Here is a 15,351-nt window from a genome sequence, read left to right as displayed (position 1 = left end):
GGCAGGGGCTGCTGTAAATGGCTCGTAGCGGCGCCAAGATCTCGGTGCCCCCCAAGTCAGCCTGGAGCTGCTGGACGCGCTGCAGGGACTCAGCCATGGTATGTTGGGTGTATCTCACACTCTGCCTGTGGGGGGCGCCGAGGGGTCAGGGACCAGGATAGTAAGAGCAAGGGACACCCCAACCCCAGCCAGCCCTGCCGCCAACCCAGGGTCACTCCAATCCCAGCCCGCCCGCTCCCTGCGCTGCCCCTCTGACTCACAGGTAGAAGGACTCGAACTGAGCCCCAAAGCTGTAGATGTTGAAATAACAGCCCAGTGCAACCTCTTCAACAGCAGGACCAGGGTCTCCTGGTGGATGGAGTCACCCTCTTGGTCCAGCCAGCCTGGGCTCCCCATGTCCAGCTCTGCCCCCTTCCTCTGCCCCATGGGCCCAGCCAGCCTGGGCTGCTCAATCCCCAGCCCAAGTCATCCGTTAACCCATAAACAAATCTAGTGTTCTCCCGTGAACCATTGTTGTTTCCCTACAAGAAACCCCTCCCCAAGCTCAAGTGTGTTCCGATGCCTGGATCCAAGCTCTGCATCAGTCCCACTGGGATTTCATCTTCTCCTGGCTGATCATGCTGGGGGCTCTGCCTGTCTCCAGCACTCAGGACCCTGAGTTACCACCATCACCTGGGAACCCCGACCAGTTCAAGCCTCATGGAGCGGTGAGATCCCTCCCCGTCTCTCTCTGTTTTCTTTTCTCCCTCAGGTGTAACTTTCTAACCCTGATTTGTTTGACCAGGTCTAGTTTTCTATATATGACTTTTGTAATCTTTATTAATGTAACTGTGATGTTGGTTTAGGCTCCTTGTGTAGTTATCACTATTATTCAATAAATAAGTTTTATGATTAAGCTGGTTGCTTCCCTCCCGAGCTCTCTGAACTTTACTCTTTTGTGTTTTTAGCTTCCCCCTTTACTCTGCAGCAACGCTCCTCGTACCTAAGCTAAAGATCCCTGCAGCGCTCCAAAATACTGTGGGGTTTGCTCATCAAATGGGTTACTACCAATACAAGTGTGACGTGAAAGTGGGGATAGGGATGTGCTGAACCTGTGATATACGAGGGTGGCAGCCTGGAAGTGCTGCTCGACCCGGTCCACTCAGACTTGCTCTGTTAATGTGTGTGTGTTCGTTCATCCGGTTCTGGGGCTGGAGGAACCCAGCCCTGGGGAAACTAGGTCCTGCAGGGGACTGGCAGAAGGGAGAAGTAGAGCTCCATATGAAAACACAAGTGACACAAGCAGAACACTGATATAATTACAGAAACACCTCCTACCCCCACAAAAAGTAACACTAATAAATGAGCGTTCCCCAAAGTAACAGGCAAATCTGGTAACACTGGGATTTAGTCCCCGAAGCCGGAACACCGTCCTGGAGTTCGGCGCCATGCCAGGAAAGCCAGGGGAGGAGGGGGTAGATCCATATGATTCCTCACCCACCTGGCTGTGGGAGACCCAGGTCCATCCCCCTCCGCCTGCCCGGGAGACGGGATTTGAACCTGGGCTCCCCCCTGCAGGAGAGCACGCTGACCACACTGTGAGTGTCGCTCCTGGAGCTGCCATGAGGAATGGGTAAGGGGAGCTGTTGGGCCAGAGAGCGAGCGAGCGACTCCGGAGGCTGCAGAGCTCCCTGGGGGGCAAAGAGCAGGATCCCCGGCTCCCCCGACTAGTGAGTTATTGATCCAGAGAAGAACAGCTCCAGCTGGAGCCTCCCCTGGAGCTCTGGGTTCGGGTGCTGCAGCCCAGTGAGAGACCCACGCTCCTGGCCTCTCTCTCCATCCGGCGCGGGGGAGCTGAACTGGGGCGACTGCTCTAAGCTCTGGGGTAAAAGCCATAAGGAGCCAGCTGGAGCTCAGAGCACAGGCAGTGGATCCGGCCTTGTGACAGCTGCTTGGAGCCTCCCCTGGGGCGGAGAGCCTGGGCACCCGCCGGAGGTGCAGGGCCTGGGGTCATGGGCAGGGCTGTAGGGACCCTGGCAGCGAACAGTCAGGAGCTCGCAGGGCTCAGCAGCAGCTGAGCAGGGTTGGGAAATGCCGTGGAAGCCCGAACGTTGGACGGCAGAGCCAGAAGTGGGAGTTGGGCACCTCTGTTAGAATTGTAAGATCCTGTGCCGGCCCCGGGCAGAGTTAAGGGCATCTGGGGACCATGCTCTGCATTTCCTGGCTGAATGGGTTTGTATTTCTTTTCAGGGTCACGGGGACGGGGAGTCTCTGGGGTGTGCAACATGTGCTGTGGGGATCCCGGCACCAGCCATGGGATATTTCATACCCCAAAGGCACAAGCACCACCCTTCACCTTGAACTTCACCTTCATGGAGCTTTCTGCCTGGCGACCTACAAAGAGCTTGGATTCTGTCTGCCTGCACCCAGCTCCTGGGCTCAGAGGTGCGGGTTTGGCCCACCCCTAGGCCTGGGCTGGGCACCAGCTCCCCTGGGTTTATCGCTGTTACACATCAGGATAACAACCTGCGTCTCTCTAGACTGTCCGGGGGAGCTGGACACCCGGCTGCCACCTGGGCATGGAAAATCTCCCCCAGTCTTTTCTCTCTAGAATTCTTCCTTCCAATTTCAATGCCCTGGGCTGGCAGCAGCAGGGCCTGGCACCGGGGCTGCTGGGGCTCAGCACAAGACATTTGGCTGCCGGAGCCCACACGACTGTCAGCGTCAGCTCATAGACGGGAGCAGCCTTGCAAAGCGCGTGCGGGGGGGGGGGGGGGGGGCTGTGTGAGCAGGGGGAAAGTGTTTGCTGCTTCCCTGTCCCATTACAACTCTGCTGTGTCCTCGCTCCAGGCAGGGCCGGGGGTTCCCAAGCTGCTGGGGGGGGGGCTGGACGCCCGGTTCCCAGGTATCTGAATGGGAATCATGTGTCCCAACGGCAGCCAAGCAGGGACAAATTTTCCAGGCCTGGCTACTCATTCTCCTGGTGGAGCAGAGACCAGTGAGGGGGTGTGAGGGACCCGCACAGGCCCAGAGCTAAAACGTCCTGCTAAACCCTGCCCTGGGCCCATGCCCCGTGTCTGCCACCTGCACCCCACATGCTCCCCGCTCCCCGGGGCTCCTCCCGGCCCCAGCCAGACACCCCAATGTCTGGGTCCAGCTGCTCTACCCCACCAGAAAGCCGGAGCTGGGAGCTAATCCACCTGTTCAGGGCAGGCGGTCCCTGACCCTGCTGGGAAAACAGTGCCCTGGGCAGTTGTGGGGAGCGCAGTGCCCCAGGACCCCAGCCAAAGCCAGGCAGACAAACCCAGGGAACTGCTTTATTCCAGCGAGGGGCTGGCAGAGAGTCTCCGCCCACAGCACCAAGGGCCTGTCTGCACAACGACCTTCCTCCGCTGTAAGTTACAGGGTCAATTTAAACTGTTCTCGTTAAACTTATACAAACCAATTGGCTGCTCTTAATTTAGGATCCGGGGGGCGGGGGGGGGCTCAGCGGGGCTGGAGGCCCAGGATAGCTTGGGGGGGGGCTCAGCTGGGCTGGAGGCCCAGGGTAGCTTGCGAGGGGGGGTACAGGGATCGGGGGGGGGGGGGGGAGCTCAGAACCCGAAGACAGTAGGGCCAACGCTGCAGCCCAGCAGGGTGTTGGCGGCTTCCAAGCATTCGCTCAGCCAGGGCCCTGAAACGAGAAGACGGTCAGGGGAGACATCAGCCCTGGGAATGCAGGGGTAGGGGGAGGAGGAGACTGGGGAACAAAGGGCAGAGAGCTCACAGCCTGGGGGACTGACGTCGGGGAGCTGGGGGAAACGGGACGGGGAGCAGGGGGCTGGGAGCCTGTCTGTCCTGGGACTGGAGGCCTCTAGGGGGCTGGCTGTTAGGATGCCGGGGGGGGGGGGGGGGAAGGGGCTCTTGGACCCATGGGGTGCAGGATCTAAGGGCTGTGGTTGGCTGGACTGTGGGGTCCCATGGGGTAGGACTGGTACTGTGGGCTTCTGAGATCTAGGGGGCGGGGGCTGGGCTGTGCGACAGAGGGTCTCGGGGGGCGGGGCTGGGCTATGGGGCAGGGGCTCTCCGGTAGAGGACCTGGGTTCTGCCCCCGACCCCCAACTCTTGTCTCACCTGCTTGGCCCCGCACCCAGCCTACAGCCTTGGCCTCCAGCAGCTCCCACTCGTCGCGCTGCCCTGCGGCCCGGCCGTGCAGCCAGACCACGGCCAGCACCGTGGCCCAGACGCCGGGGGCCACGTCCTGTGCGGGGAAGAGAGAGACAGCCTGAGACAGCGCCCAGCCCCTGTTCCCCGGAGCGCTGCCCCCATCCCCCTAATGCTGCCAATCCCTCCAGCCTGGGGACACCCCTGCTCCCCTCCCAGCGCTGCCCCCATTCCCCTGCCCTGGGGAACCCCCAATCCAGTGCTCCTTCCCCAGACTCAGAGGGTTCCCAGCCCCCCCATTCTAGCATCGTGGACCCCCTACCCAGATGCCCGGTGGGATGTCCGGGGGTAGAGAGACAGCCTCAGAGAGGACCCAGACTGGGCCTCCCCATGTCCCCCCCCAGCTGTGGGACCCCTCAATCCAATGCTCCAATGCCCTGTAAGGGGTGCCTAGCTCCCCGCTGTGGGCACATCCCCCCCACTGGGCTCCAGATTCAGAGGTCATTTGATCCAGTCGCACTCAGACCCCGACTCCTCAGTCTGGGTCATGGCCAGTCTCATCTAGGAGCAGAGAACAGGCCCAACTCATGGCACCTTCCCCACCTCCCACCATCTCTCCCCTCTCCTCTGCCACCTGCACTCACCTTCCTGGGTATTCTCACCCTGGCATCCGTCTCGCTCACCCCCAGCGCAGCGGCCAGCCGGGGGTCCAGGTCCCACGAGCCGTCGGCATTCTGCAGAGACACCAGCCTCAGCAGGGGAAACTCCTCCGGTGCCCGCTCTAGGGAGAGACATGGGGAGATGGCTCTTGTACAGGGTTATGGGTACAGAACAGCAACGTGGCCGGTCCAGGCTGGGGGACAGCCAACAACCTTAACTCTGCCCCTCCATGGGCATCCTTTCTCTGCTACTCTGCACCCTGAATGTCTCAGTCCCAGTCATTAATCTCACAACCCCAGGGTGTTTCTCAAACACAATCTGACCCCGGGACCATTCTGTACTACAAGCTGCGATACTGACCTACGTCCAGGGAGACACAGACGCGTCTAAGGGTATAGAGGAGATGGGATGTTACACAGTCTATACAATATTATAGCCATTCCCTGGGCCAGGGTTATGAGGCAGAGTTAAGGTTACCTGGGCAATAGCAAGTTTGTATTTCCAGACTCTTCAAATTCAGGTTTTAAGGGGAGCCTTAACTTTAAAATTTCTGCCTTTCATGGGTTTCTTTGTTTAGAAACCAGACCGTGCCAACTGCGATCTGTGCCCCTGAACTTACCCGTACAAACATCCAAGCCTGGGACCAGCTTTACAAGGTATTTTTGTCTGGGAATTTAGCTGTGTACCCATTTCAGAGAAAACTGCTCAGTGACATTTCTGTTACTAAAAAGCAACTGATTACCCCCTCTGCTGCCCAGTTGATGCCCCCCCCCCCCCGCCACTTAGCTCATTGATACAAACTCACCCTCCAAATTCCAGCTTCACAAAGTTTATCGCCTGGGAGTATCCTTATTTTTTTTTCATTTTGTTGCAAGATCATTTGCGTCCTGACACTTAAAAAACCCAGCTGCGGATTCCCCCTCCCCCAGCGTCACACTGGTGTTTTGCCCAGGAAGTTCCTTCACTTTCTATGTAGTTGTTAAACACTTGCCCAGCTCCGGGACCGTCAGGGCACGTCTGTCTCTGACCCGATGAAGCATCATGCTGGTGTTTTCCCCCCACCCTGAGTCCTGACTGCCAGCCCCTGCCCCCCTCACCTTTCTGGGGCACAGTCTCTGGCTGGGCGCCGTGTATGCAGGACTTCCTGCCCTCATGTCAGGGGCTCCCCCAGCTGAGCTTTGGGATGGCGAGAGAGCCAGGAGGAGCGGCGCCGGGGGAGGAGATAGCTGGTACTAGCCACGGGGAGCTCTGGGGGTGAGTGCCCCGGGGGAGGGCGGGTGGTTCTCACCTGGCACATCCGAGCTGTCGTCAAAGTCACAGGCCATGGCACAGCCCACGGACACACCGGAGAACCCTTGGGTCCAGGCCATGGGCACAGAGGCGGAACAGTACATGGCCATGGGGGCGCTGGAGTTCGCGGTGACAAAACACCGCATCTTCCGCATGTGGGGTGTGGCCCCGAAGCCTGGGGGGGACAGAGAGGGACGGACAGACACGCAGACAGAGACAAGCTAAGAGAGGGAAGGGAAATCCCCCCCCTCCCCCTCCCCAGCACCCAGAGCCAATGCACCATTGGGACCCCTCCCCATACCCCCCCCAGCTGAGACCCCCGATACCCAGCCCCATCCTCCTCTCCCCCAAGCTCTCTCAGAGTCAGGATTTCCCCCCAGCCCCTTCCCCCCAAGCTGGAACCCCCTTCATCTAGCCCCTCCCCTACAGCTTTCCCCCAGGTTGGACCCCTCATCCAGCCCCAGGGGATGCTGGTGCTGCACCCCATAGATGAGGGCAGGATGCAGGGGGGGGGCGAGAGGCCCCCACTAGACAGGCCTGCTCATGACAGTGCGCCCGCCCCTCTGGTCCCTGCATGTGGGGGTCGGCTGGGTCTGACTGTCTGATTCTCTGCCCCCATCTGTTTGGGTCTCTGATTCTGGGTCCATCTGTCTGTCTGTACATCTCACAGGCCCCACTCTCCCGGCTGGGATGGGCCAGGCACCATGGGCTGCTCCTCATCCCACCCAGCCAGCACCCACCGCTCTCCCCCTGCCCTGGGGATGGGGGCACTGGGGTTGCCCTGGGGGGGCAGGGAGGGGGGCAGCTCAGCCCCACGGGAGCTGGGGCAGGGAGAAGAGCAAAGGGACGTTAGCCCATAACCATGATGCCCCCCCTCCAATGCTTCTGGGTCCCTCCTCTCACACTGGGATCCTCCTGTTCTGGATCCTTCCATAATTCTCTCCCCCTTCCCTCGCCCCAGTGCCAGGTTCCCCCCACAGTGCTAGGTTGGGTCCCCCGCCCACAAGAGTCCCCTACCCCCCCCGCATGCTGATCCCTCCCCACCAATGCCGGGATCCCCGACCCCCTCCGGGGTTACCTATCAGTGGGATGTCCTGTCTCACCAGCGGCCCCTGCGCTGGCTGCCTCCGCTCCATGTCACCCCCCACGTAGGCCGTGAGGGAGCAGACGACCCCCGAGCTCAGGCTGGTCTCCAGCGCCCGGCGCCGGTCCCCCCTCCGACCCGGTGTCCATGGTCCCCTCCAGCTCCAGGAGCAGCGACTTGGCTGCCAGCCGGTGAACGGGCAGCCTGTGCCGGGGACAGAGAGTCACGGTGTGAGCCCCGGACGCCTGGGTTCCTGCCACCGTGGGGAGGGGAGTAGGGGCTAGTGGGATAGTGTTTTGGGGGAGGGGGGGAGGGAAGCCAGGACTCCTGGGGTTCTGTCTCTGGCTATAGGAGGGGAGTGGGGTCTAGTGGTCACAGTAGGGAGGCTGTGAGCCAGGACTCCTGCTTCCTTCTGTGACTTGGGGCAGCTCCCATCGCATCTCTGTCCTGTTGGGGGTGGGGATGTGGGGGGCAGGACCCAGCGGCTTGGGGAGGATGGGGACCAGAGGAGTGTTGCTGTCACCTGTCTCCATCCTGTGGCTGCAGGGGGAACTGCAGCGTCTCCTTGTAGGTCTGGTCCTGGATGCGGTACTGCAGGATGACGCCCCCCATGGCAGTGTCTGGGGGCTGCGGGCAGAGAAAGGGGGTCAGAGGTGGAGTGTGAGGGGGGAGAAGATGCCCAAGGACCCCCCCCCAACCCAGGTTACAGAACAAAGGGGTTAAATACGCCCAATTCACAGCAGTTAGGGGGCTGCCTAGTCAGCCCAACGGCCATCAGTAGAGTCAGGAGTTAAACGACCCCTCTTTGAGATTAATGGGGCTGGGGTAGCACACAGACCTCCAACCCAGTGGTCACTGGTAGGGGACAGAGTTATCGATCCCCATGGAGATCTCGTCTACACTACATGCTGCAGTATAACTACGTCGCTCAGAGGTGTGAAAAATCCACACCCCTGAATGGCATAGTTACACAGACCTTAGCCCTCCTGTGTAGACAGGGCCAATGCTGGCGGGAGAACTTCTCCCGTTGGCTTAGAGCGTCTTTACCGGACATACTACAGTGGCGCAGCTGCGCCAAAGTAAATTTATAGCATAGACCTGCCCTGAGATCAATGCAGCCAGGCTAGTGCAGAGAACCCCCCCAGCCCAACTGCCATCATTAGAGCTCAGAGTCAACAATCCCCCCTTAGTCGTCTCTTTTCCAAGCTGAAAAGTCCCAGTCTTATTAATCTCTCCCCATTTGGCAGCCGTTCCATACCCCTCATCATTTTTTTTGCCCTTTTCTGAAACTTTTCCAATTCCAATATATCCTTTTTGAGTTGGGGCAACTAGCTCTGCACGAAGTATTCAAGATGTGGGCGTACCATGGATTTATATAGAGGCAATATGATATTTCCTGTCTTATTATCTATCCCTTTCCTAATGATTCCCAACATTCTGTTCGCTTTTTTGCTGTCGCTGCACACTGAGTGGATGTTTTCAGAGAGCTATCCACAATGACTCCAAGGTCTCTTTCTTGAGTGGTTAAAGCGAATTTAGACCCCATCATTTCATATGTACAGTTGGGATTATGTTTTCCAACGTGCATTACTTTGTATTTATCAACACTGGGGGATTAGCAGGGGGCCTGGCGCCGCGCCAGCAGCAGCAAGCAACCCTGCCCCCGCCCTCCCCGCTGTGCTCTGCCCCGCCGGCTCCCAGCGTCACTCGGGGGAGGGAGCCGGAAAGAAGCAGGGTGGGGGCGGGGACTTGGGAAAGAGGTGGAGTGCGGGTGGGCGGAGCAGGGCAGGCTGGGGCTGGGTCACTTGCTGCTGCGGGTGCCTGGCCCCTGCTACCCGCCCAGGCTGCCCTGGACCCCGCGTCCCCCTGAAGGGGTTGCGCTGGTCCATCCTATGGATGGGACGGTTCTGATTAATATAAGCCCAAACATTGGTGGACCTGGGCCCATGTTCCTGAATATTGGTGGAGCACAGGCACCACAGGCCCATATAACTCCACGCCTATGTTGTGAGATCCTTTCGAAGCTCTTCGAAGTCTGCCTGGGACTGAACTATCTTGAGTCGTTTTGTATCATCTGCAAATTTTGCCACCTCACTGTTTACCCCTTTTTCCAATCAGTTATGAATACGTTGAACAGCCCTGGTCCCAGTACAGACCCCCTGGGGGACACCACTATTTACCTCTCTCCATTCCGAAAACTCACCATTTATTCCTACCTTTTGTTTCCTAACTTTTAACAAGTTACTGATCCATGAGGGAACCTTCCCTCTTATCCCTGACAGCTTACTTTGCTTAAGAGCCTTTGGTGAGGGACCTTGTCAAAGGTTTTCTGAAAGTCCAAGTACACTATAGCCACTGGATCTCCCTTGTCCACATGCTTGTTGACCCCCTCAAAGAATTCGAGTAGATTGGTGAGGCATGATTTCCCTTTACAAACACCAGGTTGACTCTTCCCCAGCAAATTCTGTTCATCTATGCACCTGACAATTCTGTTCTTTACTATTATTTCAACCAGTTTGCCCAGTACTGAAGTCAGGCTTATTGGCCTGTAACTGCCGGGATCACCTCTGGATCCATTTTTAAAAACTGGTGTCACATTAGCTGTTCTCCAGTCATGTTTAGTTTATCAATTTGTTCCAAAACCTCCTCTAATGACACCTCAATTTGGGACAGTTCCTCAGATTTGTCATCTAAAAAGAATGGCTCAGGTTTGGGAATCTCCCTCACATCCTCAGCCGTGAAGACCAATGGAGAGAATTCATTTAGTTTCTCTGCAATGGCCTTATTGTCCTTGAGTGCTCCTTTAATATCTCGATCGTCCAGTGGCCCCACTGGTTGTTTAACAGGCTTCCTGCTTCTGATGAACTTAAAAACATTTTTGCTGTTACTTTTTGAATCTTTGGCTAACTGTTCTTCACATTCTTTTTTGGCCTTTCTAATTATATTTTTACATTTCACTGGCCAGAGTTTATGCTTCTTCCTATTTTCCTCACTAGGATTTAACTTCCACTTTTTAAAGGATGCCTTTTTACCTCTCATTGCTTCTTTCAGAGTTATCTCCCAGGAAGGGGTGGGGGGTTCCTGGCGCAGTCACTGATCCCAAACCCTGGGGGAGGGAGGGGGGCCTTGCTCTCTCACCTGGTGCTGCCCACGGAGCTGGGCGTAGATGAGGCACCGCTGCCCAGGGAAGATCACCTCAGGGCCCCGGCCCAGCAGCGCTGCCTCCATCCCGGGGGGCAGATCCCAGCTCAGCGAGATCCCAGTCACTGCCAGCTGCAGGGCCCGCTTCAGAGACTGCAGCGCCTGGGGGAGGGACCGACAAACCCAGGATGGGTCCAGGACATCAGGGTCCTATCCCCAGCCTGGGGGTGGGTGTGGGGACTGGTGGGGGGGCTTGGAGCCAGGACTCCTGGGTTCTCTCCCAGCTCTGGGAGGGGAGTGGGTGTCTGCAGGGTTAGGGCAGGAGGGGGAGCGCGGACTCCTGGGTTCTCACCTTGGGCTGCATGCGGTCCTGGCCTGTGATGAACTCGGCGCTGCCACCTGCTGCCCGGGCGATGCCTTTGACCAGAGCCGTGGAGGCCCCTTCCCCGATGCCGAAGGAGAACCACCTGCACGGGGGGCAGAGTCTGGGGGGTGGTGGTTCAGAGACAGGAGTGGGAGGGGCAGAGATGGGGGGGGGCATTCAGTGCTGGGGGGCAGTTGGAGAAGGCCAGTAGGGCTGGGGGGAAGGGTGAGGTGAAGGGATGGGCAGATGCTGGGGTTGGGGTCTCTCTGTTGGGCTGATGGGCAGGGCTGATGGGCAGGGCTGGTGGGAAATGATAGGGGCAGAGGTTCTCCATGCTGGGAGGGCTGGAGGAAGAGAGTTTGGGGTTGCTGGGGGGTCTCCAGGTGGGCAGGGCAGGGTCAACTTTGGGGAGATAATGGGAGGCAGGGATGGGAGGTGCTGGGGGTCCCCAGGCTGGGGGGAGAGAGTTTGGGGTTGCTGAAGGTGCTCATGCCAGCAGGGCTGGGAGGACAGTGTTTGGGGTTGCTGGGGGGTCTCCAGGCCGGCAGGGCTGGTGGCAGGGTTGAGGGGTGCTGTGGGGCAGAGGGTCCCCAGGCGGTAGGGCTGGGGGCAGGGTTGAGGGGTGCTGTGGGGCAGACGGTCCCCAGGCCGGCAGGGCTGGGGGACAGGCATGATGCTGTGTGACAGGTTACTATTGATTAGCAGAGTGGGGCAATTCGCCGATATTCATATCACAGACCTCCTGCAGGGCCGCCGCGCGCTCGGGCCGGTACACGTGATAGCAGGGTTGGGGGGGCGGTAGGTGGCAGGGTGGGAAGTCGCTGGGAGGCAGGTCTGGGGGGCAGGGTGGGAGGGATGCTGGAGGGCAGGTTCCCCTGTTACCTGTGGGCCCCCCGGTAACGCTGCACCTCAGCGATGACGTCCTGGGTGTTCCCCACCTCCCCGTCCGTGAACACGAACAGCTGGCAGGGGAGAGATGCTGTCAGAGCCGGGGACCCCAAATCCCCCTGGAGACACCCCCTCCCCCTGGGAATGGGGGCAGCCCCCAGAGAATCTTCCCCACTGACCCCCCTCCCAGAGACCCCCAGCCCCATAAAACCCCCCAGCCCCCTTCCCTCCCTTCCCAGACATCTCCCCTGGGGGGGGGCTGACAGACAGCGACCCCTGACTCTAACTGTGACCCCGACTCTCACCTGTTCCCTGGCCCCTGGAGACACTAACCCGCCCGACTGCTGTGGGCACCTTTCCGGGAGCTCCCTCCTGCCCCCCACAACATGCTCTACCTGCCCCCCGGCTGCAGGGCACCCCCAGAACTGGGCTCAGCAGCCAGCGCTTCCCCCCAGCTCTATATAGAGATACCCCCACAGCTCCTGCCTACCATGGCCTGCTACCACCCCCAGTGGCACTGGCCCCCCGTCGGCCCCAGTCCTACTCTGAGCCTCCCCCGCCAAGCCCCCATCAGTTACCCCCCCAGCCCCTCGGCAAGCGACCCCCATCAGCACCCCCCAGCTCCAGCCCCCCACCGAGCCCCCGGGGATGCCCTGCAGCTGCCTCTGATACCTGGCGTGGGTGCCCATCTCGGCAGGGGCTGCGGTAAATGGATCGTAGTGGTGCCAAGATCTCGGTGCCCCCCAGGTCGGCCTGGAGCTGCCTGACGCGCTGCAGGGACTTGGCCATGGTCTGTTGGGTGTATCCCACGCTCTGCCTGCGGGGGGCGCCGAGGGGTCAGGGGCCAGGACAGCTGGAGCCAGGGACATCCCGACCCCAGCCAGCCCTGCCCCCAACCCACAGACACCCCGACCCCAGATACCCCGACCCCAGCCACCCCCACCGCCTGCCAGCCCTGCCCCCGACCCCAGCCAGCCCTGCCCCCAACCCAGCCAGCAGCACGCCCTCTGACCCCCACCGACTCACCGGTAGAAGGACTCGAACCGAGATCCAAAGCCGTAGATGTTGAAATAACAGCCCAGGGGCAAACTCTTCAACAGCAGGACCAGGGTCTTCTGGGGACGGACAGACAGATGGTGTCACCCCCACGGGCCCAACCAGCCTGGGCTGCTCCCCCACTCAGCTCTGCCTCCCCAGGCCCAGCCAGCCTGAACTGCTCCCCTCCACAGACCCATCTAGTGTGGTCTCCTGCCTGGCCGTACCTTGGCGCTGTCGATGCGCTGGGGGGAGCGGTCTCGGCCGTCCATGGGGCACCCCATGCTGCTGGAGCGGTCCAGTAGGAAGATGAACTCCCCGGCCGAGCTCTGGCCTGGTATAGCCTCGGGCAGGCTGGGTAGCAGGGTCACCATCACGGCCGGGTCACCCATCAGGGAGCCTGCAGGGAGAAGGGGCCAGCCCCCAAATGGGGGGTGGGGGGGCATGGGGGGGGTCGAGCCCTGTGAGCCTGTGAAAGCCCCCAGGCCCCCCTCCCTGCCCCAGAGCCCCACCCCTCTGTCCCTCCCCCCCATATCATCCTCTCCCTAGCTCCCCCACCACCCACAGCCCCTCAGTCTCCCCCGGCTGCCCCAGAACCCCACCTCCATCCCTCCCCCCATACCTCTTTCCCTAGATTCCACACTGCCCCCAATTACCAGCCCCCCAGCACCTGCCCTTCCATTTCCCATTCTCCCCCATATTCCCAAACCTGCAGTGCACCCCAGTGTCTACTGCTCCAGGCACCCCACCCTCCCACCCCCAGCTCCGCTGAAATCCCCTGCTCTGGTCCCCTGAGCCCCCACACACACCTCATCCTCAGCTCCTTCAACACCCATCCATAATCATAAGAACGACCAGACTGGGTCAGACCAAAGGTCCATCTAGCCCAGTATCCTGTCTGCCAACAGTGGCCAATGCCACGTGCTTCAGAGGAATGAACAGAACAGGGTATCATCAAGTGATCCATCCCGTTGCCCATTCCCAGCTTCTGGCAAACAGAGGCTACAGACACCACCCCCCGCCCATCCTGGCTAGTAGCTGTTGATGGACCTATCATTCATGAACTTGTCTAGCTCTTCTTTGACCCGTTACAGTCTTGGCCTTCTCAACATCCTCTGGCAAGGAGTTCTAACGGTTGACTGTGTGTTGTGTGAAAAAATATTTCCTTGTGTTTATTTTCAATCCGCTGCTATTAGTTTCATTTGGTGACCTCTGGTTCTTTTGTTATGAGAAGTAAATAACACTTCCTTATTTACTTTCTCCACACCAGTCATGATTTTATAGACCTCAATCATATCCCCCCTTAGTCGTCTCTTTTCCAAGCTGAAATGTCCCAGTCTTATTAATCTCTCCTCATATGGAAACCATTCCATACCCCTAATCATTTTTGTCGCCCTTTTCTGAACCTTTTCCAATTCCAACATATATTTTTTGAGATGGGGCGACCACATCCACACACAGTATTCAATATGAGGGCGTATTATGTATTCATCTAGAGCAGCGTTTCTCAAACTGGGATCCGCGGACCCCTGGGGGTCTGCGAGGGAACTCCATGGTGTCCGTGGGTCACGCTGATCAACTCTTCCCCCTCCCTCAACTCCTCCACCCGGAAGCGGCTGCCAGCTCCCTGTGGCCCTAGGTGCCTGGGCAGCCAGTGAGGCTCCGCTCACTGTCCTCGCCAGGAAGGGGCAGCGGGTCCCAAAAAAATTTAAATCAAAATGGGGAACCTCAGGTTGCTAAAGTTTGAGAACTGCTGATCTCGAGGCAATACAATATTTTCTGTCTTATTATCTATCCCTTTCCTAATGATTCCTAATATTTGGTTTGCTTTTTGGATTGCCGCTGCACATTGAGTGGATGTTTTTCTCCTGGGGGAATTCTGCACCACTGCACATGCACAGAATTTATGTCCAGTGCCGATTTCTTTGCTTCCCTGCAAAAAAGTGACTTTCTGCTGGGGAAGCAAAGGGAAGCCACAAGAGCGGTCATGTGACCCTCCCCAGCCATATGTTTCAGGTGCCCAGGGCAGCCGGCAGAGAGGTAAATCACTGTGGGGCAGGGGGCGGGACTGGGAAAGACCCAGCTATTGGCTCCTACCCTGTGCTGGGGTCAGCTGCTAGTCCAGCCTGGGCTGGGGAGGACAGGACTTCCTCTTCCCCCGCATGGCAATTGGGGTCGGGTCAGACCCAACCCCAGATTTCTCCCCCAGCTGCAGGAAGCTCTGCAAACTCCTCTCCCACCCATCAATTCCTGCACCCATCGCTCTTCAGCTGAAGGGGGAGGAATCCCTGTACAGGGAGCTGCTCCCCATCCGTCCAACCCACGTGCATCCAGACACCCTCATACCCAGACCCTCCTGCAGAGCCTCACCCCCCCCGCACTCAGAACCTACCTGATGAGCCCACTCCGCTGCACCTGGACCACCCCAACGAGCCACCTGCACTCGGATCCCAACCCCACTGAGCCCCAACCAGCTGCACCTGGATTCCCACCCCACTGAGCCCCCCACACCCAGGCCCCCGAGCCGAGCTCTACCCCCCCACACCCAGAGCCCTGCTGGGCCCCAACCACCTTCACCTGGACTCCCTGCAGAGTCCCATTACCTTTGCACCCAAACCTCCCAACAAGCTCCTGTGCATCCAGATTTCTCCCCCTGCAGATCCCCCACTGAGCTGCCCGCACCCAGACTGCCCCACACAGAACCCACTCAACCCACACCTGAATCCCCCCACACTAAGCCCCTCCACACTTGGATCCTGCCTTCCTG

At 59.1% G+C, this 15,351-nt stretch overlaps 1 protein-coding gene across 1 annotated transcript in view; it reads right to left on the bottom strand.

Annotated features, from left to right (window-relative positions):
* Positions 1-922: 922 nt before the first annotated feature.
* The window catches only part of LOC101945917 (von Willebrand factor A domain-containing protein 5A-like), a 44,316-nt gene continuing 29,887 nt past the window's right edge, over positions 923-15,351 (bottom strand). The window contains 13 exon segments of the mRNA XM_065566541.1: positions 923-3,652; positions 4,093-4,219; positions 4,767-4,903; positions 6,071-6,247; positions 7,151-7,286; positions 7,288-7,360; positions 7,680-7,783; positions 10,295-10,459; positions 10,650-10,764; positions 11,544-11,623; positions 12,222-12,366; positions 12,576-12,664; positions 12,812-12,984. Coding sequence (XP_065422613.1) covers positions 3,573-3,652; positions 4,093-4,219; positions 4,767-4,903; positions 6,071-6,247; positions 7,151-7,286; positions 7,288-7,360; positions 7,680-7,783; positions 10,295-10,459; positions 10,650-10,764; positions 11,544-11,623; positions 12,222-12,366; positions 12,576-12,664; positions 12,812-12,984 — 1,601 coding nt within the window. The 3' untranslated portion in view covers positions 923-3,572.

The sequence above is a fragment of the Chrysemys picta genome, chromosome 13, assembly GCF_011386835.1.
Source record: "Chrysemys picta bellii isolate R12L10 chromosome 13, ASM1138683v2, whole genome shotgun sequence".
Classification (NCBI taxonomy): domain Eukaryota; kingdom Metazoa; phylum Chordata; order Testudines; family Emydidae; genus Chrysemys; species Chrysemys picta.
Note: the sequence above shows the minus strand (reverse complement) of the source record. Positions and strands in the feature narration are given on the sequence as shown.